At 39.3% G+C, this 27,186-nt stretch overlaps 1 protein-coding gene across 1 annotated transcript; it reads right to left on the bottom strand.

Annotated features, from left to right (window-relative positions):
• Window positions 1-85: 85 nt before the first annotated feature.
• On the bottom strand, window positions 86-25,767 carry dars1 (aspartyl-tRNA synthetase 1). Its single transcript, XM_061692247.1, has 18 exons — window positions 25,658-25,767; window positions 21,452-21,560; window positions 19,818-19,847; window positions 19,536-19,593; window positions 18,119-18,211; window positions 16,482-16,584; window positions 11,930-12,032; window positions 11,024-11,104; window positions 9,119-9,178; window positions 5,632-5,743; window positions 4,408-4,542; window positions 3,027-3,174; window positions 2,476-2,622; window positions 2,319-2,361; window positions 2,137-2,217; window positions 1,900-2,011; window positions 865-936; window positions 86-624 (listed from the first exon to the last, which is right to left on the bottom strand). Exons 1-18 carry the CDS (start codon window positions 25,678-25,680, stop codon window positions 533-535), a joined length of 1,602 nt encoding a protein of 533 aa, XP_061548231.1. The 5' UTR covers window positions 25,681-25,767; the 3' UTR covers window positions 86-532.
• Between the last annotated feature and the right edge of the window lie 1,419 nt (window positions 25,768-27,186).

Below are 27,186 nucleotides of genomic sequence, written 5' to 3'. Positions count from 1 at the left end.
CTTGTTGTAGAAACCAAAAACTTCCCTATGTTTGCTGGTATTTTTTCCCCAATTTATTCTGAGAAAAATCATAGGAGAACCAAATGAACACAAAAGACAGCTTTACGGTGTGAAAAATATTTTTATGAGCCATGATTTGTTCTTTTCATTTGATTTTAAAAAAAACACTCACCTAGTTACAGACATACTGTAGGAAACCACGATGGTTAGTTGGAGGTAGTTAGAACTTGAGACAGGTAGTCGTAGTATCCTCTTAAGAGATGCTGACAAGTTGACTAGTGCAACTTTCCAACCTAACTTGAATGCAGACCTCCTCCCTTTCAACTGTTATTTGTTGTTAGACATCTGTTCACAACAATCAATAAAGTTCCCTACTGTTGCACTGACTCCAATCTCTCATAGTAGAAATTAATCCCAGTAGCATGTTCGTGTCTTTGTGGCACGAACCCATTTAACCAGCATTGTGAATTAGCAGTTTCCCATCATCATTATGTGATTTGTAATCTGGTAATAAAAAGATGGCTTGACAATTTCAAGGTGTCAGGCGTTTGGGGTCACGGGGGAACATGGAGGTCTGGCGCACGTTGTGGAGCCCCAGGTACAGCATGCAGACTCTCTCCAGGCCTGCAAGGGATGATAGTTCACTCAGTAAAGTTACACCTACATAATTTCATCAATGATATATTAAGATAATCCTTGAATTATCCTCAGAGAAGAAATTCAGATTGTTTAAAGAAAAAAAAAAGCATACTCGTAAGTTGTTATATATAATGACTTTTTAAAAAAAAATTTTGGGAGCCTCAGCTAAAAAGATGCAGATGATAAAAACATTAACATTGGAAAATACGAACGTGTATTTCTTACCAATGCCTCCACCGCCATGTGGAGGAGCGCCATAACGGAAGGAGTCGATGTATGCCTTGATCTTCTCCAGGTCTGTGATGTTTAAACAAAACAAACCAAAAGGTCACACGTGACTATTAATAATCTTTCATCCACATTTGCAAAAGCATGGCTCCGACAGTTCAAATTAATTTGCTTGGGTATTTCTTTATTTTATTTTTTTTAATTGTCCCCTGCAGAGGGAGACAAATCCCCAAAGCGCCTCAAGTCCCTTAAACAGAACTACTGTACAGTATACTGTGGCTCAAGGGCCTCGTTAGATTTTTAAAACAGATGCCAGGTAATTCGTAGATTCATTTAAAAAACAAAAACAAACAAACAAACAGTATTTAAAATGTGTATGTCAAATGTGTAAAACCGTTAACTCTAATATTAAAATATTTCATTGTCAGTTTTTATTTTAATGTTTTATATTTTAAGTGTAATGAATTTCAGTTATAAAAAAAAAAAAAAGGATTTTTTTGGTCATCTATTTTTTATTTCATTATTTAAAATACTTGAATTTTTTTGATGAGATAAATTAATACAAAACAAAGAATGAAATTTTAATTTACCAATTTTGGAGGGGGGGGAGAAAAAAAAAATCAATATTACAGCACTCTTGATCATGTAAATCAGGGGTGTCAAACTCATTTTTGTCACAAGCCACATTGTAGTTATGACTTCCCTCGGAGGGCCGCTACAACTGTGAACCCATATAAATACCTCCTATACTGTAATTACATACAGCATACACAACACATTGATGAATAGCCAGTTTTGAAATCAGAAGCCTATAAAAACATGTTTTTCAACTATTACATTTATTTTCAAAGGTAACAAAAAATGCTTGCAAATAACTCAATGGTATTACACCAGAACACAATGAGCAATTTTGATTTGCTTTCGCGGGCCACATAAAATGATGTGGCGGGCTGGATCTGGCCCCCGGGCCACCAGTGACGTAAATACTCGGTGGGTCGTACCATAGTGTCACTGTGCCCCCCCAGTTCTTACCAATCTGGTGATGCACGGCCCGTTCTGTCAGCATCTGAGCATCGTGGATTCTCTGAGCTCCAGACAAGATTTCCTCTCCACGCATGAACATGTCATAGGAGTTGGAATTTTTCTGCATTTAAAACAATAAAAATAATTTTAAAAAATGATCCGTACAATATTGCTGCACGTTTCTCACAATGAAGCAGAGAACTATAGTTACAGTATGCCTGTGCTTTGAGTCAGTGAGACACTTACAGGGTTGTTGGGATCCGGCATCGTATAGAAAGGTCTCACAGCCAGCGGGTACTTGTCCAGAACATAGAAATCGGTATCATACTGCCGGAGGGGAAAAAGATATAAGCAGGTGGAATGATAATATGGGATGTCTGGCTTGGGATGAGGAGTAGGATATTGACATGGAACACATTTGGACCTACCTTTTCCTTGACAAGGCGGCCAAGTAGCTTTTCATTTGGCGTGCTACAAGACCGGGAATCTATCAGTAACTTGTTCATTACAACATATGGAAATACTTTTGTACAGATTCCCTATTTATGATATTTTAGCGTTGATCTATGTGTGGTCGTTTCTGACCTCAGGTCTTCCTCGTCGCCCATCTCCACCCCGGCCTCGCGCAACATGGCCAACGCCTCTTTGTACTCCAGTCTCAGAGTCGGCTCCAGAAACTTGAAAGGCTCGCTGGGGAACTGCTTGTTTACAGTTTGAATTTCAGTCTGGAAGCTGATATAAAAAGACAAAAGTTACTGCAAGCCGATAATTATTCCACCCCTCCATCAATTCATCCTGACAAATCAGACCCAAGTTGAGGAGGTTATTTTGTTTGTTTGCTGCTGAATGCCACCACTAGGAGGCACTGAAACCACATGGCACATCATGTCATTGATCGTTAGGTGCTTTCTACAAAGCTGACAAATACACGACAAAACAATGTGAAATTGTTTTGTCAGGAAATATAAAATCTGACTTTTTCATACAAGCAGCCTGTCATGATTGATCTTGTGTCATAGAACAAAAAGTTATGTGGGACCTCCTAACCATTCATGGTGACAACAAAATAGGAATGACAGATGCCTCAATTCATTTCGAAATTCACATCATCAGAAGAATTAGACAGTAAGACTTACTTGTCTCTCAGCCCCTTAAAGATCTGGACCATGGTGTCAGTGATTGAGTCGATCACCTCGTGGTAATGGTAATTGAAGGCCATCTCAATATCCAAACCCACAAACTCAGTAAGATGACGATGGGTGTTGGAGTCTTCGGCTCTGAAAACTGACAAGATCAATCCAAATGTTTAAACCATTCCTTATAATCTTATAGCTTCTTTATGCGAAATACTTGATTAAGAGGGGGGGAAAGCTATTAATAAGGAATGAAAATCCCTATCAGGTTTTAAACTCAGCTTTACACAATAAAAATGATGAGTTACTGAACATTAGAATATCATAAGCAAAATGAATTTTAGGAGCAGGCTAGTATTTTCTATTCATATGTGATTGTACAGCAGAACGTAAAGGTCTTTATTTTGTTTACTACTGATGACTGGCAGGTACCTTTATGATGACTGACACGACTGTGACCATAATATACCAATAATTAGCTGCCGAACATAATTAGCCACTAATTGCTGTCGGCCATCAATAGAATGGCGACTCATTTATGGACTTCACGTAGGTGTGAAGCTATTAAAAAGCTGCCTTCAGACAGACATCAACAATATTTTCCCGAATGGACAGTGTGTCCCTTCAGGTGAGATGCAAACACCGTTAACTGGAGCATAAATGAACTTTGCGAATCAGCCAAGTCAGATGGGCATGAATAGTACAACTTCTTCTCTTACTATTAATATTATTATTATATTATTTTCTATTATAGTACATTTCTAACCTGTTCTGAAGAGCATCTCAGTCCAGAATCGACACAGTTGCACCCATGTGACCCCTGAATAATAACTCAGAGTGTGACAATTGCACCTCTCTGCCTGAGACCTATGCTATGTTTAAAATAAAATTGTTCCTCGATGGTCTTCACTACAGAGGCCCTCTACCAGAGTGGTGATCCCAAATGTTCTCACTGTAACTACGGCAACCATTGTAAAGTATATTCGAGCCTTAGATGCAGCGATGACCTTAAGTCCTTGGATTTCTCTTGTGGGCCTACAGAAAAAGCAAACAAAGGCCGCCCCATCCTCGTGGTGGAATATCGACCCTGAATGATTTATAACATATCAAGTTGAGAAACACTAAAGGACAGTTACACGGACAGTTACTGGTATAAAGCCTAATATGTAATCAGACTACATTGTTTTTTCAGTTAAAGGGAAGGTTTGCGATTGTCAAAACAGTGATTTGTGTCATATTTCTTGCAACTGTCAGTATGACCTAAGAGCAGTATTCAGCTGGATTCAGACGTGACGTGGAATTCCAATCTTGCTAGCACGGCAAACGCCGCCTTTACTATTGTACAGTTCATCACACTCTTGTAATGTTCGGACTGTTGTTTTACCTGGTCCCACACAGAAGACCTTGTCAAAGTCTGCACAGATGCACATCTGTTTGTACAGCTGGGGAGACTGGGCCAGGTAAGCGCTGGTCTTAAAGTAGGACACCGTAAAGACGTTGGCTCCACCCTCGCTGGCGGCTGGAGATGGACAAAGAAGCTTTAAGTCATAGAAGATGACACTAATCTCGAGGAGTTTTGTAAATTGTGGCAGAAACATTTCTCAAAAAGTGACTAATTTGCTTCTAAAAAGATGCCCGCAAACCAGTCGGCGCCAATATCACACATGATAAGCCACACTTAGAGTACATAAACAACTGCTGTTTCATTTGACGCAGATGTTTTTATCTGATATTTGCATGTCTTCAGAAGTAGGGTGAAGGCCCACCCAATGTCAGTTGTGGTGTTGGCAAACAGGAAGGTTGGTTTTTGCAACAAGTACATTTACAGTTGCCGCTCTAATAAAGAGCGCCACGTTTGAATTCTGATCAGTCAGAGCATTTATTTTCATTGGCCTTTGAGGCAAGGAAGAAGTGAAAGTGTTGCATAATTGTGCACTGTGTTGTGTTTTAAAAAAAAAAAAAAAAAAAAAAAAAAAAAAAGAAGAAGAATCTTGAATACATTAGTGTGAAATAGGGAATTTAGATACTGAAATAGTTTCCTACTCCTATTAGGACCTCAACAACATGCAATCTCATTTAAACTACAGTTAATATTAGAACTCTGTCAACCATATATGTCAGCTGTAGTGGGAGAAGGAGTATATGCATAGGAAATAATTATGGCTGGGAAAATATTTTCAGACAGTTACTATATCTTTAAACATTCTCCACATGTACTGAAAATAGAATACCAAGTCATCCATCACTCTTGATGTAAATAGTTAAGACATGCACGAAGCAGGGTTCCCCCCCCCCTTTTCTTATTTAGATAAGAAGGAAGCCTGTAATGCCATAATATAAAAATGTGCTGCGGGGGCTATATTTTAGATATGTCATTCAGTTCGTCAGTAAAATAGTTTGGTCAAAATCTTAGAGCTCCCCATTTCAATTAGAGGCAAGGAAAATGGACAGCTCCTATAAGAAAAGTTCACAGTTTTCACTAAGGCAATGCTTACATTTCAGACATTCTGTGGCTAGGTAGTGATATAGAAAGTGGACTGATATTAAAACATCACAGATTTCTCATGAGAAGAACAAAGGAAAACTGCGTGTGTAAATGTGTCTGTACCTGATATGATTTTAGGTGTCTGAATCTCCACGAAACCCTTTTTGGTTAGGGTATCTCTGAAAAGCTGGCACACTCCTGACTGCAGACGAAAGATGGCCTGGCTGGTGGTGGTCTTTGATAGACAAGCACATATAACTGCAGTGAAATTTGTTGGAAAATTGAAATACACACCGAAACCTGAAAGATACATCAAACCTGTCATTATGAAGGGGAAAAACTGAAACCGAAGTCCAGAGTAAAACCGCAACGTAAAAGTAATAAAAGAATACGGGCCAGGAAAGTAAATCCCCTAAACTGCGACAGTTTTAAAGAAGCTGTCAAAACATAACTGAGCACTACCCTGTAAGTACTGCTTTCCCAACCGATTTAACCAACATACTGACTTTCAACTCCAGATATTAAACAGACTCATGAATGAAGCACCTCGCCCTTTCAGTTGGTGGTCTACTTTCATTCCAGACTTTCATTTCTCTCTTCTTCCCCTCATCCTGTGTAGGTATTTCTGATTGACAGTTGAAAGAATGGTGAGGTGATCATTTTTTGAAATTCAAATTACACTGATTATAAGGTTCAAGGTTTCTCTTTATTCATCTCCCTTTAGGAGAGATTTGTCTCAGAGAAAGGGATAGCTGCATAAAGGAATAGAAGCAACCATACATCCACATCACATATAAACGGCGTATACACATTAGTGCAAAAGACCTTGTCCTTTTCATACATCCACATCTTATCCGATTTGTTGTTCATGTAGATGAACTTAATTGACTGAGGAATGAATTAGCTTTTATATACTGTGTTACCTGCATAGTGGTAACTTGCATCTTTTGCCAGATCTTAATAGTTCATACTGGCAGTTCAGTGAATGTCACACGTCTGACAAGATTTTGTTTTAGCCTGTTGTTCAAATATTACTTGAGGGGTCTTCAGAGACCTGACCTTGACCTTTCCCACTATTTTTTTAATCTAAGGATCGGATTTTTCATAAAATCTTAACTGTTAGTTTACTGAACGAGCTGGCGGTCTCACATATCATTACAGATGCTATAATTAAAAAAAAAAAGAAAAAGAAAAGCACGATAGTGAGACCTCGGCAAAGTACTCTAAGTCTTCTTAAAAAACTTATCTCTAAAATGTTTGTATTTTTGTAGAAATACAAATACTACATGCTTGTGCCAGCTCATCTCCACATCAATCTGCACTCCCAGATATTTATAGGAGATGACCTGCTCTCTCACATTATTTTTGTTATATACATTTGTGTATGTGCTCCAATACACTTGGCATCCACTATGATTTCTTTGGTTTTCTTTGCATAATCCCTCATTGGGAATTTCAATTTTACACAGAGCTTTATATATTGTGTCACACACCACACGCATCGAACCAAACCACATACATGCAGTCATGCAAAGAGAGAATTCGGAGTCAAAGGGGTACGCAAAAAGTGCTGCGCCTCTTGAGCTGCCGGGGTGGGGACGCTGCCTTGCTCAAGGACACCTCGACAGTAGCCAAGCAAGCAACCTATCAAAAAATAGTTACTATTTTTTTCATTTCGTCAGCCGCAGGACTTGAACCATGCCCCTTTGTTTTCAAAGCCCAAGTTCTTACAGATGAGCTACTACCAGTAGCTACCAAAAAAGAGAATCTCCTGTCGGTTAAACAGACTCTGCTGTTATTTGTTACACTTCCATATTTATAAATAGAGTATTACTGTAGGTCTAAATTATTAAAAGGACATTTATTTGGACAATTCCAGTTTATTTTACATATACTTAATAAAATAATACAATTGGATTTGACAAACAATTTAGAGGTGGGTTGTTGAAGGAAAGAATTTGTCAAAAAATGAGTGAATCAAAGGGGGGAAAAATACACTTCATTCAGATAGATTTTCTTTTGGACAAATGTGATGCAAAAACACCATAAAAATTCTTATGTCTGTAGAATGTTTTTTTTTTTTTTTTTATGTCTGTAGAATTTTTTTTTTTAACCTATAAACTGAACTTGAACTTAGATGATAAAATACCCACTGTGGACTATGCTACCTGTTCAACATAAGAAAACAACCTTAAAGCTGTCCTGTGCAGGACTGCGGGAGAAAGTCACTTCCTGTCTCAAGTACACCTCATGTGAGTAGGTGTCAAGGTTGTTACCGTGGCGCGTCAGCAAACTCACAGCTCGTCTACGTGTCCCTGAAGTTCAGGGCGTCACAAAATAAGACACGTACCAGACGGGACAGTCTGGAGTGTGGCGAGAACATTTACCACAGAGAAGTTTCATAACTAGTGAAATACATTTGTCTGGGCGCTCACACCCTTTCCTTCTTTCTAGTCACTTATCTGGCCGTTATTTCAAACAGAATAAATGCATTCTGGGATGTTAGATGTTCTGGGCTCTGCTGCATTACTTTAATTAATTATATATGACGATAAGGCTGTGCTATTTAGACTAAATGCAATATATATATATATATATATTTTTTTTTTTATTTTTTATGGTAGCACAAAGACTAACGCTGCTTATACAAGGGAGATTTCTTACACATACACAATCTCAAATAAGGGTTGTAAGAATAATCAGATTTCTCTACTCAACAACAAAACAGCAGCTTGGTCCAACGACTTTGCACAATCTAAATTAAATCAAGTAAACCTTTTCCACTGTGCTCTAGAAGAAAGTACATTCTATATAAGGATAGTCTTTAGCAGCTACCCACTGGGTGTGTTTTATGGTCTCCTTTTGGAAAGTCTGTCTGCAAGTGTGAGAACCACTTTATAGCTTCATTGGACCGACCCTAATGTGTCCACGGACTTACAGTGCAGAGTGTTACAGGAACAGGTGGTTCTTGTGATAGGCATGTATTTTGGGCTGTAGTGTGAGCGCCTTCCTGCATTGTGTATGTGTAGGAGGCACAAATCAAAACATTTCACATCTTCGTATCTGCATTTGCTCACATAAATTCAAGATCCCTCCCACACAGATGTATAGCATCAACACATTCAATCAAAAACTATTTGTTTGACGTGTGAGTTGTAATGTATTTTTTTAAAAAAGCTTCTATTTGTCTTTATTTTGTTGAACTGTATTTGCTCTAAACCCCCACCACCACCCAATCGGAGAAACAAAATGAAATTAACTGCATAAAAGGAAACTGCATTGAACAAGGTTTACGATTATATATATGTTTTTTTATATTTTAGGAAAAATAAATCTGTGGAAGATACTGCCAACAAAGCAATATTTTGAAAACCACCACTAACTTTATAAGTAACATGAATACACGTATCCATATTGAATGAGGTCAATACTGTAGAAGCAAGTTCACAAAGATGAAACATCTACATCACAGAAAACTCAATCATCTGCTTTTCGGGGGGAGGGGCAGCAGATGAACAGATATTACAGCACAGAAAACCTAAAATGAAACCCATTTCATTGAAACTCACTTATCTTGCTTAATTGGGGAGACCTCTTGACAACAACTTACCCTGAGATCAATCACTCTGTTGTCCAGTTTGGTGTCCTGGTTGACTGTGGCTCTTCCCTCCTGTGGGAAGACATAAAAGGACAACAAAACACATTTTATTAAATACCAAACCAAGTGTTCAGCTGTACAGGTTATTTTCACAGACGTCTTTGTGGCCAGTGATGTATGAAGGCTTTTAGAGAAAGCAATACAGGTCATGAAAATCCTATCCTTTCAAATATCATCTGGACACAAAAGCGATCAACCTTTGATTTTCTTTTTCCTATTAAACTACACAGTTTGCGAGGCAAAGAATGGTAATGGCTTTGTTCCACGTGGTAGCCTAATGAAACAAAAGACACCTGGAACTGTGGAAATATGGTAGCAAAAAACAAAAACAAATGGAAGAGTAAATGTTTCATCACAGGAGGAACCACAGCTTCCAGGGTCATGCATGTCGGCCTTCCTCAGAGGACCCGCTGGGCTTTGAGCTAATAGGCTGTGTAGCAACATCCTGCTCCCAACAGCCCAGCACAGAGGGACAAAGGGTTAGACAGGCGGGCAGACAGACTGTTAAGGGCTCAGTCTCCCAGGACAGCATTTGCAGCTTTCGAGCGTGCGATTGGCATGTTACATCCCAGCAGAAAACACCTGGGGATGCTGTTGCAGCTGCAGACGTTGGCCTGGTGGCTAAATAAAAACAAGCTCTTTGCTGTTACAAGGCTTTGAATTTTTATGGTATCAGAAATTTCATTATGAAGACAGTGGATATAGGAATGCACTGATTTATACTACCTATAGTGTGTTATTCAGATTTAAAAGCATTCATAGTTAATAAAAAGGGTCAGCCTTAATCAACTGTAGATGAAAACGGCATTTAATTCTAAATAGATGGTTTAATTTCTTCTTTTATGAACAGTTATTCTGACTTTTTCCACTTTGGATAAATAAATTGTCAGTAATACTGCATTTGAAGAAGAAAAAAACAAGAGCAGACGTTCTTAATTCTTTGCAAATTTCAGACCAGAATGCTGGCATGAGCTGACGTTTTTCATCTTTACACAACCTTGCAAAGCTGCAGTAAAGACCATGATGGAAACAATTTCCACCAGCATCAGAGACTTCAGCTGCCACAAAAATAAAGCTACTTTGTTTTATCAACCGTGAACTATTTCTGGACAGCGACATGTATAAAACACATTCCAAACAAATTTTATTCTGAATGCTACCTCGACAAAAGAAATGCACATTGAACGCAATTATGATTTGTCTGCGAATATTCTCATTCATCCAGGTCATTTCATGCACAGGGCATTGAATTGATTGCATCTGGACTGTTGTGTTTGTCGTAGAAGACGTTTTGCCTCTCATCCGAGCAGGCTTCAGTTCATGCAACAAGGCTTAGCTAGGACGCACAATTATGGTTATTCTGATTTTCCACGTGTCTAGCACATATTATCTACAAAGAGAAATTGAAATGGTATTCATTACTGCAAGCGTAAAAGCATCTAATGAGTCCGCATTAGCACACTAAACACCCTAATTAGAATGGTCTGTGCACTGCAAGGCTACACTTTTTTTGAAATCATATTCTGGATGAGAGAGGGAACAAAAAACCTTATTCAACAGATTAAGACATTAAGGTGTAAATGTTTTTAAACAATGCATCAGCCCAATTAACTTCCGCTCAAGAATACCTTTTTTTTTTCTCTTTTTTTTTTAAACCACATCCTAAAAGGAGTCGCCTCAGGTGAAAGCGCTCTACTCAAAATATGTCAAATATCCCACCCCTGTTCCATTATATTGTACATACATACAGCTACGAAAGCACACTCAAACAACAAAGTGGTGCTTTAGAGGTCAGGAGCAGCCAGAAAAGAGGTTTCAAGATCCTCTAATCTACTGTAGCTTTGCATTTATCCTCACCTCGTCCCCTTCTACTTCAGGCCTAACAGCATCCTCCAACTGTAACGGGAGACGGGGCTCTGCCTGGCTGATGACAAAAATCTGAAAAAGCATATCAAATCATGAACGTGGAAGTTTTATGAGCAAACTTTCTTGCACTGGATATATGCAAGTAGTCTTTCCCGGAGGTGAAAAACAGGTTTTGTTCTACTTTAATGTGTCATTTCCCAGACTGTCTTCAAATGTCTGGCAAAGTGTTGAAAGGTCTTTTAATGTGTGATGTGTCAATTTATCTCTTGATAGTTGACACCGCAACTTGGTGCACAAAAATAAGCACACAAAAGTCTATGCATGACAACTGCACCTCACTGCAGTGATTCCCAACTAGAGTGCCTTGAGAGATCATCAGGCGTGCTACAGAAATGTATCCAATTTCACTGAATTTGTCAGAAAATTACTATTTATTAATTACAGACATAGCTTTGTTCACCTATGCCAGCAACATATAGTGACAGGCAGAACAATTGAATGCGCTTCCATAAAATGGGAGATGGTACAATAAACCTGTATATCTACCTATTACAATGTATACAGCAGAATAAGTCTTTCTGCAAGTACCTACATCAGCTTTGTGTTCAATTAAACAGGCCCATATTTCACAGTGAGTAAGGCAAATTCTGAGTAAATTTAGACAAGATCATTATTATTTCAATATTAATTCTTTTGTGACATTTTTGGTTGGTGGTGTGCTGGGAGATTTTTATAATGTAAATGGACAATGAATTCAATTAAGGTTTGGGAACCACTGCTTTACTGTGTAGGCAATAACATTTTTATGTGAAGGAGCAAAGTTAGAATTAGGCTATTACATGACAGCAATATGCACCACAGGTAGACACTGTAATAATAGATTGTCAAACAATCTACCCTCTCAATGTGAAGCTCCACATCTTGCTGGGTACAGCTCTCGATCTTCTGGTCCACTTTCCTCACTGATGCCTCCACATCCACAATACTTTCCTTGGTGATGCTAGTGGGGGGGGGGGGGGGGAAATGGGACAATAGAGACAGCGTACTAAGAAGAAAATCTATTATAATCTGTGTGGGAGGCTGTCAGCATGAGAATGTTTTTTTTCCACTAAAGTAGAACTTTTGTTTGATGTGTAACGTGCCACTGAGCGAAATATGGCTTTTCAAGTGATTGCGGGGGCTGAGACCTCTGCTGACAAAACTGTATCGGCGTACATTAGCCACAAATTAAAAGGTTGCAGCGGAGCAAAAGACTCCTACTGTTTCCAGTTTCCACACATCGTAATCAGGCAGGTGAAAGTAAAAAAAAAAAAAATTTTTTAAATACTGTACAAGCATTCGCCACCCGAGATGTATTTTTATCTTCATGCTCATTAGACCAGCGTCTCCCTAACATCTCTTTGCCATTTTTTGAGACCAGCAAGGTTCTCTCAACATATACTGCTTTTTTTGTGTTTTTGTGCTGTTCTTGCTTGTGACAATCAGGGCAACAGCAGCAAAAAATATATATATAAAAATTTTTTTTTTTTAGCTGGGGCTGCCATCCAAGGCGCTACCAGGCCCATTGGAAGAAATTCAGGGACAGTTTGACAGCAGACAGTCTGAGCCGGGAATCGAACCGCTGATCCTTCAGTGACTGGATGAACTGCTCTACCAAATGAACCAAAGCCACCATAGGAAGACTAGACTGCTATTGCCCTGGTGGTTACACCAGTGTCATCAGCTGCTGTCGAACTGTCCATGTGCCAGAACTAAATTTCTCCCAGTGGGACTGGCACCGCATTGCATGGCAGCTACTGCCAGCACAAAAACACAACAAAAAACAGAATATGATGTTTATGCTGGTGAGCACTTTGCTGGTGTACATTGTTTCGTTTTTTTGCTGGTGCCTTTTTATTTTTTTTTAGTAGGCATTAGACTGCTAAAATAGATGCAGTGATTGTGAAAACTTAAGGATCTCAAGGATGTTTGTTCATGTGCATTTCTTCAACAAATGTCCTTTGCTTATCAAAGATAAATCATTTTATGAAGACCTGCTCATCAGAGAACTATTGTGAAAGACTGATCCAGCTAAAATGGAAAACAGACTAAAAAGTGTCACAAATGACATCATAATTTCTGTATTTTTGAGTGGAATCTATTTGAAAACATTAAAAAGGCATCTTATTTTTTCATATATACAATGAAACATCATTTGCATTTAATCCAAATGTAGCAGCAGGCAGTTACTATGACATTTCCTAAACAAGGCGCCATCTATCCAGGAGCTCAAAGCACTCATGACGAAAAACACAGAAGGTCAAGCAGTTTAAGACTAGGGGGGGAAGCATTTTAATCTTTCACTCCTCTTCACACCATAACAGTAATGAGGGACAGAACACAGATGCATAGTGTCCCTTTTGGCCCCAGAACAGATGCTACCATAGCCCCTTGCCGTCTCGTCGATGTGTTAGATAAATAAATCCCACATTAATGACTTCCGCTGAAGCGCACGGAGGCAGACAGTAATTTAGGACACATGAGGTAAACACTGAGTTAAAACAAGCCAGAGAGTAGGAAATACCTCATATTATATATACATTCCCCCCAGGCCCCCCAAGACCTTTGAATAGCATTTACCACAGGGGTGCTCAGTGTGTCGATCGCGATCGACCAGTCAACTGCTAAGGTAGTATTGGTAGATGGCATGACATCGCGTGACATAAAAAAAAAAAAAAAAAAAAAAAGACATCAGCCTATCATCCATCCCGTTGCTTGATTGATATACATATATAATCGATGATATCTGAATTTTTCTGACACTTAGGTCACGCACATGCGCAAACAACGCTGCTAAAAGATAACTGCAGGTGCGCAAACAACGGTGCCAAAGTGTGTCAAAACTAACAAGCTAGTCGGTGAGTTACCTCCAATTTTGATCTCTCGGTCTTTTCTCTTAAACTTAAGAAAGGGTATAAAAATTAGCGGGGTGAGCTGGACCAAGTAAGAAGACAAAAACTTTCATAGGACGAGTAGTATTTATTAACGATGACATTTTCGAAATGCGTATGCCTCATCTGCCAGTCTGCCATCGCATTACCAAAGAACGGAAATGTGGAGCGGCATTTTAGGACTGTCCGTGGAAAATACGACACTGACTACGCATCCCTGGCTGATTCACTTCAGTGCAAGTCATCGGCGTAAACTCAGGTAACGACAAAAAAAATTACATTGTTAATTATGTTGTGTTGTGCAAGATTGGCTCATGCGGTGATGCAAGGTACATCGACATACATTGGTGCTGAGCTGTGTCGGCGGCCCAGAATTTTAGCTCACTGGTAGCGCTCTCAAATCGGCGCGGTCCCCACCTCCCCCAAAAAAGGTAGATCGCGGGAGGTTGGCTGCTTGAAAAGTAGATCTTGGGGCAAAAAAGTTTGGGCACCCCTGATTTACCACTACTTAAGTGCTTGAATGTAGTTGCGGTTGTAGCCTGATGGTCATCTAATTAAACTATGCAAGTGAGAGGAGGATGACATTCAGTCTACAAAATGAGGGTTTGCCAGTATTATCATCACTGCCCTCAACAGTGAGAGGATTTACTTGCAATCCAGAGTCTTTCAATCATAAAAAATAAAAATTTGTAAAGCAATGGGATTGATCTTTGCAACTGTTTTTAAGACTTAGATGTGTGAAATGCTTAACACTTGGACCACAATGGCTAGAGGTGACTGGGTTTGGGTTTGAATTTTTCTCAAGCAAAACTGTGCTGTCTTGGCATCTCTGTCATCACATTGATCGTCGCAAGATATTGCACAATAACCTAACTGACCAACCTCAATGTTGCAGAAGCAAATAGAGGAAGAATAGAATTGTCTTAGTAAGATGAATAACTACTATTCGGGGGGGGGGGAAGTAAGGGATCTAGGGCAACCCCTGACATATTCCTGTACTTTTGACTATGCGCTCTATCCCAAGACATCTGTCCCTTTGGATATGTATTTAGCAGATATATGTGTGCCATATTTAAGGCACACATCAATTAAATATCGCCGACCAAATGAGTGTCTGAAAATAAATTGGAGGTGTATCACAAAATGATTGCATGGAGCGGGTGAAGTAAATGAGAGGAACTAAAGCAAGGTCAGGGAATTCTGGCATGTCACGCATCGTTGTGTTCTGCCAAAAAAGGTCAAAACTAAAATATAGTTGGACTTTAGCTTCCAGTTCATCAAAAAATGTTCAACAGGCCTCATAAGATGTTTCTGGGATCTCATTTGGTTGTGTTAAAACTTCTTATCAATGTTCATCACTTAATGTAATTTGAGTTATCAATTCATCCAATTTTTTATATCGTCACTGTCGAGTGGAATCCTCACATCTCCAAAATGGCTGAAATTGAAAAGCACGCTCCTGCTCGAGTTACCGAACATTGCATTGTTGAAGTTGTTTTTTTTTTTTTTTATTGCTATCATATAGTGTTGCGCACCAACATCAACACAACAAAGTCATGTCAACTTCTAATTTATTTCGCGGTCATTGATTAAAATGGTAGGACATGATGCCAGCGGTCCACATCAAGGTATGCGCTCACGCCCACTCCCAACCAGACAAACTGCCTTGAATACATTGAATACTTCACAAAAGCAAACGACTGTGTTAAATCATCTTCTCCAAATTCTCTCTCGATGGCCCTAGAGCCATGAGTGATGCAATAAATAAAACCAAGCAGTTTGATAGCCAGCTGACCAGTTGCTTCTGCAACGAAGCATTACAGTGATCATTTTTAACAAAACAGGCTTACTCAAATGTATCTAACCTAAGTATTTTGACTTGCTGTTGTCAAAAACACAACCAGACTTTCAATCTTGGGAGATTGAGGGCAGAGGTGGAGTTATACAACACTCAGACAGTTGAGCATTCGAGAGTTGGTAAATTGGTTCTCAATCTTGCCAAAGCTTTTTATAATCAATGAATGTGTTATCATTTACACATTACCATAATCCATTAGAATACGTTTGCTCATCTTTTTTAACAGCAATTAAATATACATTTTTATTAATAACATTTCAATCACTGGCACTTTTAAGCACAATATATTAAAATGTGTGTGTGTGTGTGTGTTTTTAAAGTACCAGTAGTTTATGAATTTCTCATGTAAACATAAGACAAATTATCGGGCTACCTTCGATAACTGTTAACATGACTAATGATGCTTGGCTCTCATGCATTTTCGTCGCTCTACGAACCAGGTTGCTGTATCTGCCATCACGACAGGAACCACTCCATTAAAACGCTGCCAGATCCTACCCTGTTAACAGGCGGCTTTTGTGGTCAAGTGGAAAATGATTGATTTCCTCGGCCCACGCCTCTCTCAGAATGTGTGAAAATGGATCGGTGGACAATTAGTGCCCAGGATTTTCCCACCATTGTTTTGCGCCTCTCTAACAGGAAACACAGTCTCTGTACTCACTTTGCTGCAAACTTGACCATCTGCTTGCTGGCACGATCTCCCACTGCGACTAATGCCTGCACGTTGAACTGCTGCTGGCGTAGCACCAAGAAACACTGCTTCCCTAAAGACAAAAACAAGTGATAATGCTAGAACACAAAGATAAATGGCTGTTATAAAGGTGCTGTGTTCATCCTTACACAATGCAGGCTTAACCAGTCAAAAGGTGATGTATGGCTTTCGGAGTAACACAGTTCCCAATTGAATCGTTCTTGTCATCTACAGGTAAAGTTGTGAATGGAACAGTTTCTTTGAACAGTACTGAGTGAAGAATGGGTGATTGCTACCTTCCTAACAAACACACACCTATTACAGGAGCAAACAATTCAGCAAGCAAACTCCTGGGGAAGAAGACAGCCAGACCACCCAGGCACTTTGATGTTTGCTGCCTGTGACCAGGAGGTGGATGCTTGGGATAACAGCAATGTCATAATCCCACCACATCAGATGCACCTCATCCTAGACTGAATTAGGATGTTATTGTGTTCACACGGACATCCTTACAATGACAAGAACGATAGAGGACATGAGTGTTGGGAAGAGACCCTTGACTTTGGAAGCTATCTTGAAAGGAAATGACTAAAAGGTCACCATTTCAATCATTTTTGGCACCATGCACTGTAATAGCTTGTCAAACCTGAATGATTATAGGATTCTACTGAAGTGCTATTCTGAAACACTACAAAACAAAAAATGTGCCAACAAACCACCTCAAAAGGTGGTACAAATAGAAAATATTCTACAGTATTTCAAACAAGCATTCAAGAAGCACAGACCTCTGACAAGGCTTTTTTTACTCTCAACTCCCAACTAAATTTCGCAATCAGATGTTTCCATCTCGATTAAAAAACTCTCAAACACAGCACCTGGCTGAAATGTTTACGTTTTGTTCCCTCGGGTTGAGAGGAAATTAAGGATTTGGACAAAACCTTACCTCGTTTTACCAATAAATACTCTACACGAGGACAATAAACTACAACATGGTCAGATGCGATTTAAGCATGTGGTAAACTGATTGCATTTTATCCTACATGAGCACTTATCTTTCATTCTCACATATTATAGGTATAAGATACAGTATATACACCGGAAAAAAACAACATCTTTGAATACAAACATCAGATCCGGGTGAAACTTGGTTTGATCCTGTACTGTAAAAATGAACAAAAGAATCCAGATTTTTTTTTTTGCTTTTTCATTTCAAAAGATGTCTTTTATTAAAAAAGATTATTGTATCATAACCTAAATTGAAATAATGTCACCTGGATTTAATTGGATGGTTGTTGGAAGAATATCAGAATACAAAGAAAATCTAGTTAGTATCTACAAAAACATGATGAAAACATAACTTCCTTTTCAGAGGTTATAATAACTGTTTACTTTAGACTGCAACTGTTTCTCCCACTAAACTGATTGATGGTAAAAGGAGAGCAAAATAAAGTACTAATAAATGTATACAGCTAGAAGGACTGGCCTAACGGGCACACATGTACATACAAATGTCTTTCTGGGATTAGCAGACCCTTGATTTTTGTTTTCTTCTTACAAAGGCAAAGTTGCTTTGGGATGGGGTGGAAAAAGGTGAAGGATGATCTCACCTTTAGCCCTACTGGTGTGAACTCTGGCACGCAACCAGATCAACTCGTCGGCCCTCTCTGGAGTAAGGTCTTTGACCAGCACCAAAGCCCTGTCTGCAAACACACACAGACACACACGTGCACAAGTTGAATTACTTCAGAAAAGGCTTTTTGAAATCCATTTTCCCTCCTCAGGGTGCTGAGTGGCACACCCAACCTCAGTCTGACCTTGGCTTGGATATTTTCAAAAGACAGAAAAAAATGTGAGTAAGCATGCATGAGCTTGTGTACACAAGTAAATAACATTTTGAAATTACAGCATTGCCAAGTCAGACGCCGCCTCACTGCCTTCTTCTGAGGGATTTTTGACAAATTGGGACTCACGCGCGTCACTTAGAGGCATGTTCCATCCTTATTATCAGCAAACGGCAGACAGAGAGGCTGGATCAGAAAAAGCAGGGCTGTCGAACTCTGCGTCAACCCACATGAAAGCTTTCCGCCCTCCACCCCCTCCCCGTGGACATCCCAGGCTCGGCATGCAGGTGAGTAAGGACCCACTTTGTTTACAGCCACTGAAGCTGAAAAAGTGTCCATACGGTTGGACCCGGACATTTCTGTCTGCTTGCATGGGTTTATTATCAGCGAGGGCACTCCCTGGAGTTGAATGGCAAGGTGAGAATAAAAGATTGGTCTTGATAGTCATCATTCTGAGGTGTGTTATCAAGTCACTAAAACAGCAAGTTGTGTGTGCTATGAGACATTCTTTATACACGTCACAACACCACGGATCATTTGAGGGGCCCAACGGCCTCACGGCCCAGCTTGAGAAAGACAAACAGCCTTTTATATCAATAAATGGCACAGTGATGAGTTTGAGGTACACCGTACATAGAAAATGTATAATTGTGAGACAGAAACAAACAGAATGTGATCTATTCTCAAGCATTAAAATTAGTCTTTTTTTTCTTTGTCATGAATATGCATACATGAAATTTGATCTCTACATGTAATTCCTGGGGGGGCCGGGTGCTTTGCTCTTGGCAACTGAATGCCAGTCAGGTCATATTCTTAATTACACATCCACAGCTGAGCCAGTCTCCATTTATTAATTCATTTATCCAAAGGGCATGAATAATTACCACCCTGCTGCTTCCTTTTTGTAAATTCACATGACCAAATATTTGGGACATATATTATAAAATATAAAAAATATTTGTAAAAATGTGCAAATCTTATTTGAAGCATATTAAAGTAGAATGTATGACGAATGTTATTCAGATGAGTGTGGAATTTCAAATCTAACCCAAAATAAAAAACTAAATTTGTCATGCAAAATTCCCATAAGGATATCAGAAATTCAAATAAAGCAATGGTAACCACAATAAGCCAGAGTGTGGATGGGTGTTTAGTGAGGGGTAGAAACAGCTGCTATACTAACCCAGTTTTTGTTGGGACTGGACCATTGCTGACACACCGTAACGGTCCTTGGCAAAGTCCTGAAAATTTCAAGAACAAAAATATGCATGTAATTCCTCCACTTTTATTTTGCAAGCGTCGGTTTGGCTGCACTAAAAGTGAGATAAGGGATAAAGACGTTTTATCTACAGATTTGGAGAACTGACAGGTAGCGTGACAATGCGGGCGTTTACACAATGAGCGTTGCTTAGGTGTGAGTCAACAGGTGTAGAAAACCTGAAACGTAAATTGTGGGGATACTTACATCTTGTTCTTCATTTGTCTGATCTCCAGCCTGAAACACAAAAAGGCTGTCAAATTACATACAGGTAGTGGGGGGAGGTGTACATACAATATATATAAAACCCAAATATGTCACAAATTGAAAGGTGAAATTTAAACCTTTGATACAAGAAATCTGAATAAAAACGGTTATTCATAGCTCAAGCTAGAGGCTAATCTTGAGATGCCTGGAAAGCATAGCTCTTCTTCATATTGCGCCAACAAATCACAGATAATGAGGAATGGCAGTCGGAGATATTGCTTTGTAATGGAAACAGGAGAAGTGGACAGATATTCACCACATCTGCGCCGACTTGGGGGAAAATGAGCCTCAGTGTGTGCACTGAGATGGAGTCTTGGTTGGGCTATACTTTCATTTCCTATGCAAATGGGTATTGGGGTATGTAACTGCCTGACGTTGGTTGACGGAATTGGAATCACCAATCCTTTATTTGATAATTCAATCAGAAAGATGGATGATATCAGCTGAATAAAGTGCCGCTGAAGCTGTCAGAGTTGCTTGTGCAACAGGTTTCAGGAGAAATGTGGTGGACAGAAAACAAGAAAGCTTTGAGCCTTCGCCTCCAGGGCCATGCAGCATTCATAGCTGTGATTCTATGGATGGATTTAATGTTTATATCCAATTGAATTGACTGTATAAATCTAGAACAACCTAATGTTAGCTACTTAAAGCTGGACTAATACATATGGAAAGCATATTTTCTCACTTCATTAGTTAGTTTTCTTAAGTTCTGACATACATGTACTGGGGGAGCGGTGACTCCTACCGGTCGTCCAACTACGTCACTGGGCAGGTGTTTTCACAATGCCCCTTTTCACGCAAAAAGTATCATCTACTTAGAAAGAAATTTAGAAAGAATTGGTGGACGACTGCTTAGCACATCTGCCTCACAGTTCTGAGGACTGGGGTTCAAATCCTGGCCCCGCCTGTGTGGAGTTTGCATGTTCTCCCCGTGCCTGGGTGGGTTTTCGCCGGGCACTCCGCTTACTTCCCACATCCTAAAAACATGCACGGTATGTTGATTGATTACTCTAAATTGCCCATAGGTGTGAATGTGTGCGCAAATTGTTGTTTTTTTTTTAGATGTGCTCCGCAATTGGCTGTCGACCAGTTCAGGGTGTACCCCGCCTCTCGCCTGAAGATAGCTGGGATAGGCTCAAGCACGCCTGTGACCCTTGTGAGGATAAAGCGGTACAGAAAAATGGATGGATGGATTTTTAGCCACATTTGGAAGAGCCCTGATTAGTTCTCGTAAATGTATAAATGCGTCTCTCTTTTGTAGACGACCTACAATTACAGGGTACTGGGATATAAGATTATCGTCCAGAGTTATCTGAGAATTGCGTGTCGAGGGGGAGCCAACATGTCGTGCTCTCAATGTAGAGGAAAATAACACTTTGTTTGGGCAGATGTAAACAAAGCTAAAATGGCAGGAATACTTGAACAATGGATAGCGTTGTCCCCCTCCTGCTGAATAACAACCGTGCTGAAACCACAATGCCCATCAAGAACGCACGACACAGTCTTACCAGCTGTGAGAGGAGGCAACGGATGTGAGACACACCAAAAAAAAAAAAAAAAAAAACACTACTAACCAGCTTGGCCTGTTTCTCAGCCTTTTTTGCAGCTTTCTCTGCTTCCTTTTGCTGTTTCTTCTGGGCTTTCTTTGACGGGGCCTGCTGGTCCTCCTCCACCGCCGCTGCCCTGAGACAGGAAGAAACACACAACATAAACATTGAAGTCAACTTCCACCCTGTATTTCTCTTGAAGGCCAGAGGAAGTTGTTCACCATCATCGTCACATCCCACTTGTAACCTTTAATCCCATTATGTACGAATAAAGAGCAGTTAAACGCAGGGATTAAAATTGTTCATTCAAAGATTTCGCTGAATGGATGTATAAATATGGCTGAGTGAGGAGATAGCTTTTCCTGCTTCAGACGCTTTACTGAGTCAAGCGCCCCGGGAAGGTGGACATCATATTGCACATGTAGTTTGGATGCAGTTGCAATAAACACTATATGTACTCATAATGTTGGAAAAGAGACAGAAAGCTATACAATGTGTGAAAGCTGTCACAATGTTTTTTTTCGTATTATTTTATTTTCTGGCGGCTGGGTAAGACAAGGAGTTTCAGTTTCGCCACCGCAGGGAAAAGCCCAAGACGGTGGGATCCTTGACGAAGGAACTCCAACCGCTGGACATCATGTCAACAGGGCGTTCAAAGTGGCGAGCGGCGTGACAGCGATGGATGACAGATGACGAACATAGCTTTACTAAGACTCGGAGGCAACGCTGGGCGAGTTGCGCTACCATATGTGAATGGATTGTGGATGCCTGGGCTAAGGTATCTGCTTTGACTGTTGTCTGAGCTTTCGCGAAAGCCGGCATCATTGCTGAACAGCCCCCCGGCAACGAGACTGACTCCGACAATGACGAGAGGGAACCCGGCGTGTTTGTTGGAGAACTTGCCCAGCTGTTCATTTTGGATACAGAACATGAGACTTTGATGGATTTGTGGATGAGGATTGATAAAAAAAATAACGTGAGAACATTGTTAAATACTTCAATAAAGTACAACCGAACTCAGTTTTGCTCCCGCTGCCTTTTTAAAAACATTGTTTTCGCGTGCATGCATGCTACCGTATGTTTTAAGATAGCGTATGTTTTACCATGCCTGCGCCCAATAATACGGTGCACCTTATGTATGTGTTAAATACAGAAATAGACCCTGTAACTGAGACTTTGCCTTTTAATACGGTGTGCCTTATGGTCGTGAAAATACGGTAATTGATGACTCGAAATTACCCATGGGTGTGAATGTGATTTGCTTTTAGTTCTTACAGTTAAGTGTCTCTCACTCAAAGTCAGCAGGGATGGGCTCTCTTGATTTCTGATTGTATTGTTAAAATGTTACTTTAAAAAAGATGCCTGTGCATTTAATAACACCTTTATGATAGCAATAGTTTGGACTACAGAATAAATAATTCCATGTAAGTGATTGCAATGGTTATGTTTATTTTGAAAGTCACTTGTATAAAAATTTGGTCAACCATTGAGGTACCACCATAACTAAGAAAGCAAAACCATTCCAAAAAAAATGAAAAATGGTGTCCAACATTAGGGAACAGCTGTCAGTTGCTAGCACAGAAAGTGAAAATATGTGTTCGGGTATCTATGCAAAGATGCAATAAACTATTGAATCATGCATCTGATCTCATAAACACTGAACTTTGCACTTCTCAAAATTAGTTTTGCATTAACTTTTATTAAGAGAGTTAAAAGTGCAGGTGCATGAATAACTGCTGTTTGGCTTTCCCAGTCCAGGTGTCCTGACCTAAAGGAAGGAATCTGAGTCTGTTTAGTCACAGGAAATAACAAGGACCAAAGTCTGACTATAAATAGCAATAAACTCTTAACAATAAAATTAATTCATACACAAAAATATAATACCCTTGACAAAGATCAAACAAACAATCTTTACCTTTTATAACTGGTCTCTCTCTCACTATCAAATCTTTTTAGAATCAATTCTCCTATTGGTGATTGGCTGTGTCATTGAATAATAATCACCCCTCCTTGCCACTATTATTATTATTTTTTTTTTACTAGTAACATGCATTTTGCATTAAATGCTAAAAGGTTGGCAACCACGATAAGCATTAGCACGCGAGCAATTACCATTTTAGGTATAAAAAAAACCCTCTAACTACCATTCAGCTCACTCAGAAATCATGTTATATACAAATCTAATAGTGTCTTAAAAATCACTTACAGATGCTCTTTTGTCGTTTTTGGCAAAGTTTATCAGTGGCCCAACACTGCGTCCGTCTGCAATAAATGTTGATGTGAAACATTGGGTACGGCGGCGCAAACGTGGTTCCGTCTAACGTTTGCGTTGACCTATTTTTGAAGTCGACTTAGCCGAGTTATTAAATTTTTTCCCTCCCAACCCTACACACATTCAAACCAAATTTAGAAACAAAGGCTGCCGCTATGATTTATTGTAAATGACTTGCGAACCAGTTTATTAAATTAAACTGGATTAACCACCTCGTTTTACCCCAGGCCAGCAATTACTGTAGCGTAACGTATTATAAGTGCATCAAAAACATTTCTGAAAGGTTGTTAGACAAACAGAATATTACGTTAGGTCACCCCGACAACAAGAAACAATTGTGCACACTTGACTCAATAATGTTTATCTGACAATTATTCTGCTGTTGCAGAAATTCTGATCTGATAAAGAGGCAATAAATTGATAAGACTTTATAAGTATCAGTGTTATCATTCCATGTGAGCATAAAACTAAGTGAAATAGAGTAATTCTATAAAAAGATCCAAAGAACACCGATATACAGGACCAAATTAAGGTTCTATTTAACCCTAACCCTTCTATTTACTACTATTTCAAATTAAAATCTAATTTAGTTTGTTCAAACTATATAAATGTGAGTGAGACAAAAAGCTGCAGAAGTAGTCATCATCTATGACTGTCAACACCTCACACTTAACTGAAATGTTATAGCATGCTTTACAGAGCTGCTAATAGATGACTCAAATCACCTCAATTACCAGAAAAAAACAAAAGAAACTTTTAAATCAGGTAGATTATTAAACTGTGTGCATACCAAAATGTGCATGTGGTTAGTGCATCTGCCTTCCAGTCAGAGGTTCCGCATACTCCAACCCATCCCGGACCTTTTTGATAGGCGTTTCCATGTTCTCCTGTTGCTTGCAGGTACTCCCAACTTTTTCCAAAATTCCCAAAACATGCACTTTAGGGTAAATAGCTTATGAGTGAGAATGCGAGTGTGAATGATTGTTGGTCTTCAGTATAACCACTTCAGAGTGGACTCGGCCTCTTGTTCGGTCAGCTGGAATGGGCTCCAGCCTCCAGCTGACCTTGAGCAGGATAAATGGAATAGAAAGTGGATGGATGTAGACCAATCCCTGTTTAATGAGTTTTTAATCTCTATTAAGAAAACACCCACTTATCTAACTAACTACAGCATGACGAATGAGCAGAGGGTTGCTTGAGGACAGCTGAGGAATGTTGATCATGAACATACAGGTACGGCTTTCCAAAGCAGTTTTGGAAAAAGAATTTTGCAAGCTATGTCCTCCTAAATAATCTAAACAAATATTTGTTGCTAATAACTTCAAAAGTAATAAAGATTGCATCTTTCCTCGGGCCAATTTCATAAGCAATGTATCAAACAATGCCAACATAAACTGCGATTGAGCCCTGGTTTGTTCTCTTTATTTAATTGGTTTTAAATTCGGACTTATAAAGTTTATTCAATAAACAGAATAAGAGGGTTGTGCATATTACTTGCATACACACATACCCTTGATGTTAGCACACACTAATAACAACAAGACTATGTTGTCAATAACAACGAAATTTCTGGCCCCACATGATTAAAAATGACAATAATCTGCTGCTTCTGCAAGTAACAAGAGGTGAAAAACTGCATGGAATAACAGTGTCAGGGAATATATATATATATTTGAGATATACAAGTTACTTCGCAAGTAAGATCATATCTAAGTTTAAAATGTGCAATGGTTACGTAAACATCTTAATTTTGAATAATTAATACACTTTTTACAAATGACAACAAGAGACATCAGGGGAATACATTTCTCGTCTTCCATTGACAGATGATGCAATCCAATGCACGTAAAGGCAATGCCACGCTGCTAACGCTAACTCCATTTTAGCCTTCCCGAAGCCAAGTTACGACTGAGTATCTGTGCAGGACCTAAAATATGATTAAGATAAGACACGCTTCTTACCCCTGAACGTCCTCTTTAGTCATGACGAGTTATTTTCTTGGCGAACGTGCTGAGCTGCAGAAGACAGAGAGACAGGCGTGCACCGCGTCAGCTGTTACAGCATGCTGGGAAACGGGAAGAGGGGACTTATTTTGAGGTAACACCAAATGCCGATTGCGTTTCTAATCCGAGTAGAAACGAATAAGTGTTTTCCCACGATGTGCTTTGATAAAATCTAATACAAAAATAAATAAATACATATAAAAATAATTCTACACATTATGTGTTGCTCAGTGAGTGTGTATTTAAGATAAAATAAAATAATATAATCCTCTTGATTCCATGAAGATAAATTCAAGTGTTACAGCACTACAGGGTAAAGATGCACATCACATATTGTTAAAAAAGGAATATAAATAAATAATTTAACTTTTATTAAAACTCTTACTGGCAGAACATGGACTGATAGATGGAGGTTACACTCGCCGACATCATGTTACCGCAGAAACTGCAGAGTTATTTCCTACATTGAAAGAGAACCGTTATGAATAAACATAGCAAGTTCTCCTTGCAATTCTCTTCTCGCTCAACTTGGAAAATTGGCCAGCGGAATTGAATCCATGATTTTGCTTTGGGAGCGGGAGTCAAGATGTCCTCTGGAGGAACACAGTAGGTTTGAAAGACAGACTAAAATGGCGTAGAGGGGTTTTTAACAAACAACTATTCAATTAACAGACATGACAAGTGCCTAATCCTGTTTCCAAGGCACTTTACCAGTTACATAAAATAGGATGCAACCTTGTGCCTAATAGCGTTGCAAAACCGTAACGCTTGATCAAAGTTATGTTTAATTGTGAAAATGTGCTACAGGGAAGAAAGTAATTCCAAAACTCAGTCTGGTAAAACAGATTGACAAATAGCTCATTGATTACCATTACATAGCCCAGTTTGTTGATTGTGTGGCTACAATGGAAAGTCATAAAAAACAAAGAAAACAGAATTAATTCAAAATGTACCATGTATCTTTGGGGGGCAAAGTCTGAGAGCTCACTCGAATCATGTTTTTTTTTTGGGGGGGGGCTATTCTGTTATTTGATGAAGAACACTTTAAAGAGGTGTCTTGAGACACAAGTCACCTGATTTACGTGTTTTTTGAGATACAATCCGTCATTGGGCGGATGTTTTTGCTTTGACTTGTGTATTGAGATATGAGCGCTGTATGGTGACTCAAAAAGAAGCAGTTTGGCAGATAGTGAAGAATTCTTCAAAAAAAGAGGCTTGCTTAGATTTGCCACTGCCAGTTGAAGTTTACTCTCAATCTAAACATAAAACAAAGAGAACTAGACTCTGTGTATTTTTAAAACAACCACATAGCTTTGCCCTACTTGAGTCTGTTTAGCTTAACGCTAACAAACCATGCATAATGCCATCGACCGGCTAAGAAATAGCATCGGTGTCGCCGTGTTACAACCCTTTCAGTAACAGATATTTGAACGAAAATGCTGCAGCAACACCTTTAGGCAGATAATATATCAATACTTACAGGAATA

Source organism: Phycodurus eques, chromosome 12, assembly GCF_024500275.1.
Source record: "Phycodurus eques isolate BA_2022a chromosome 12, UOR_Pequ_1.1, whole genome shotgun sequence".
Taxonomy (NCBI): Eukaryota; Metazoa; Chordata; class Actinopteri; order Syngnathiformes; family Syngnathidae; genus Phycodurus; species Phycodurus eques.
Note: the sequence above shows the minus strand (reverse complement) of the source record. Positions and strands in the feature narration are given on the sequence as shown.

Bases quoted from the DNA above. Each gene is read 5' to 3' on its own strand.
- dars1 (XM_061692247.1), bottom strand. From the start codon at position 25,680: ATGACTAAAGAGGACGTTCAGGG. The intron at 16,585-18,118 runs GTGAGATCATCC...TTTTGTCTTTAG, and splicing joins TCACACCAGTAGGGCTAAAG to GGAAGCAGTGTTTCTTGGTG. The intron at 4,543-5,631 runs GTACAGACACAT...GTCCATCTCCAG, and splicing joins GACACCTAAAATCATATCAG to CCGCCAGCGAGGGTGGAGCC.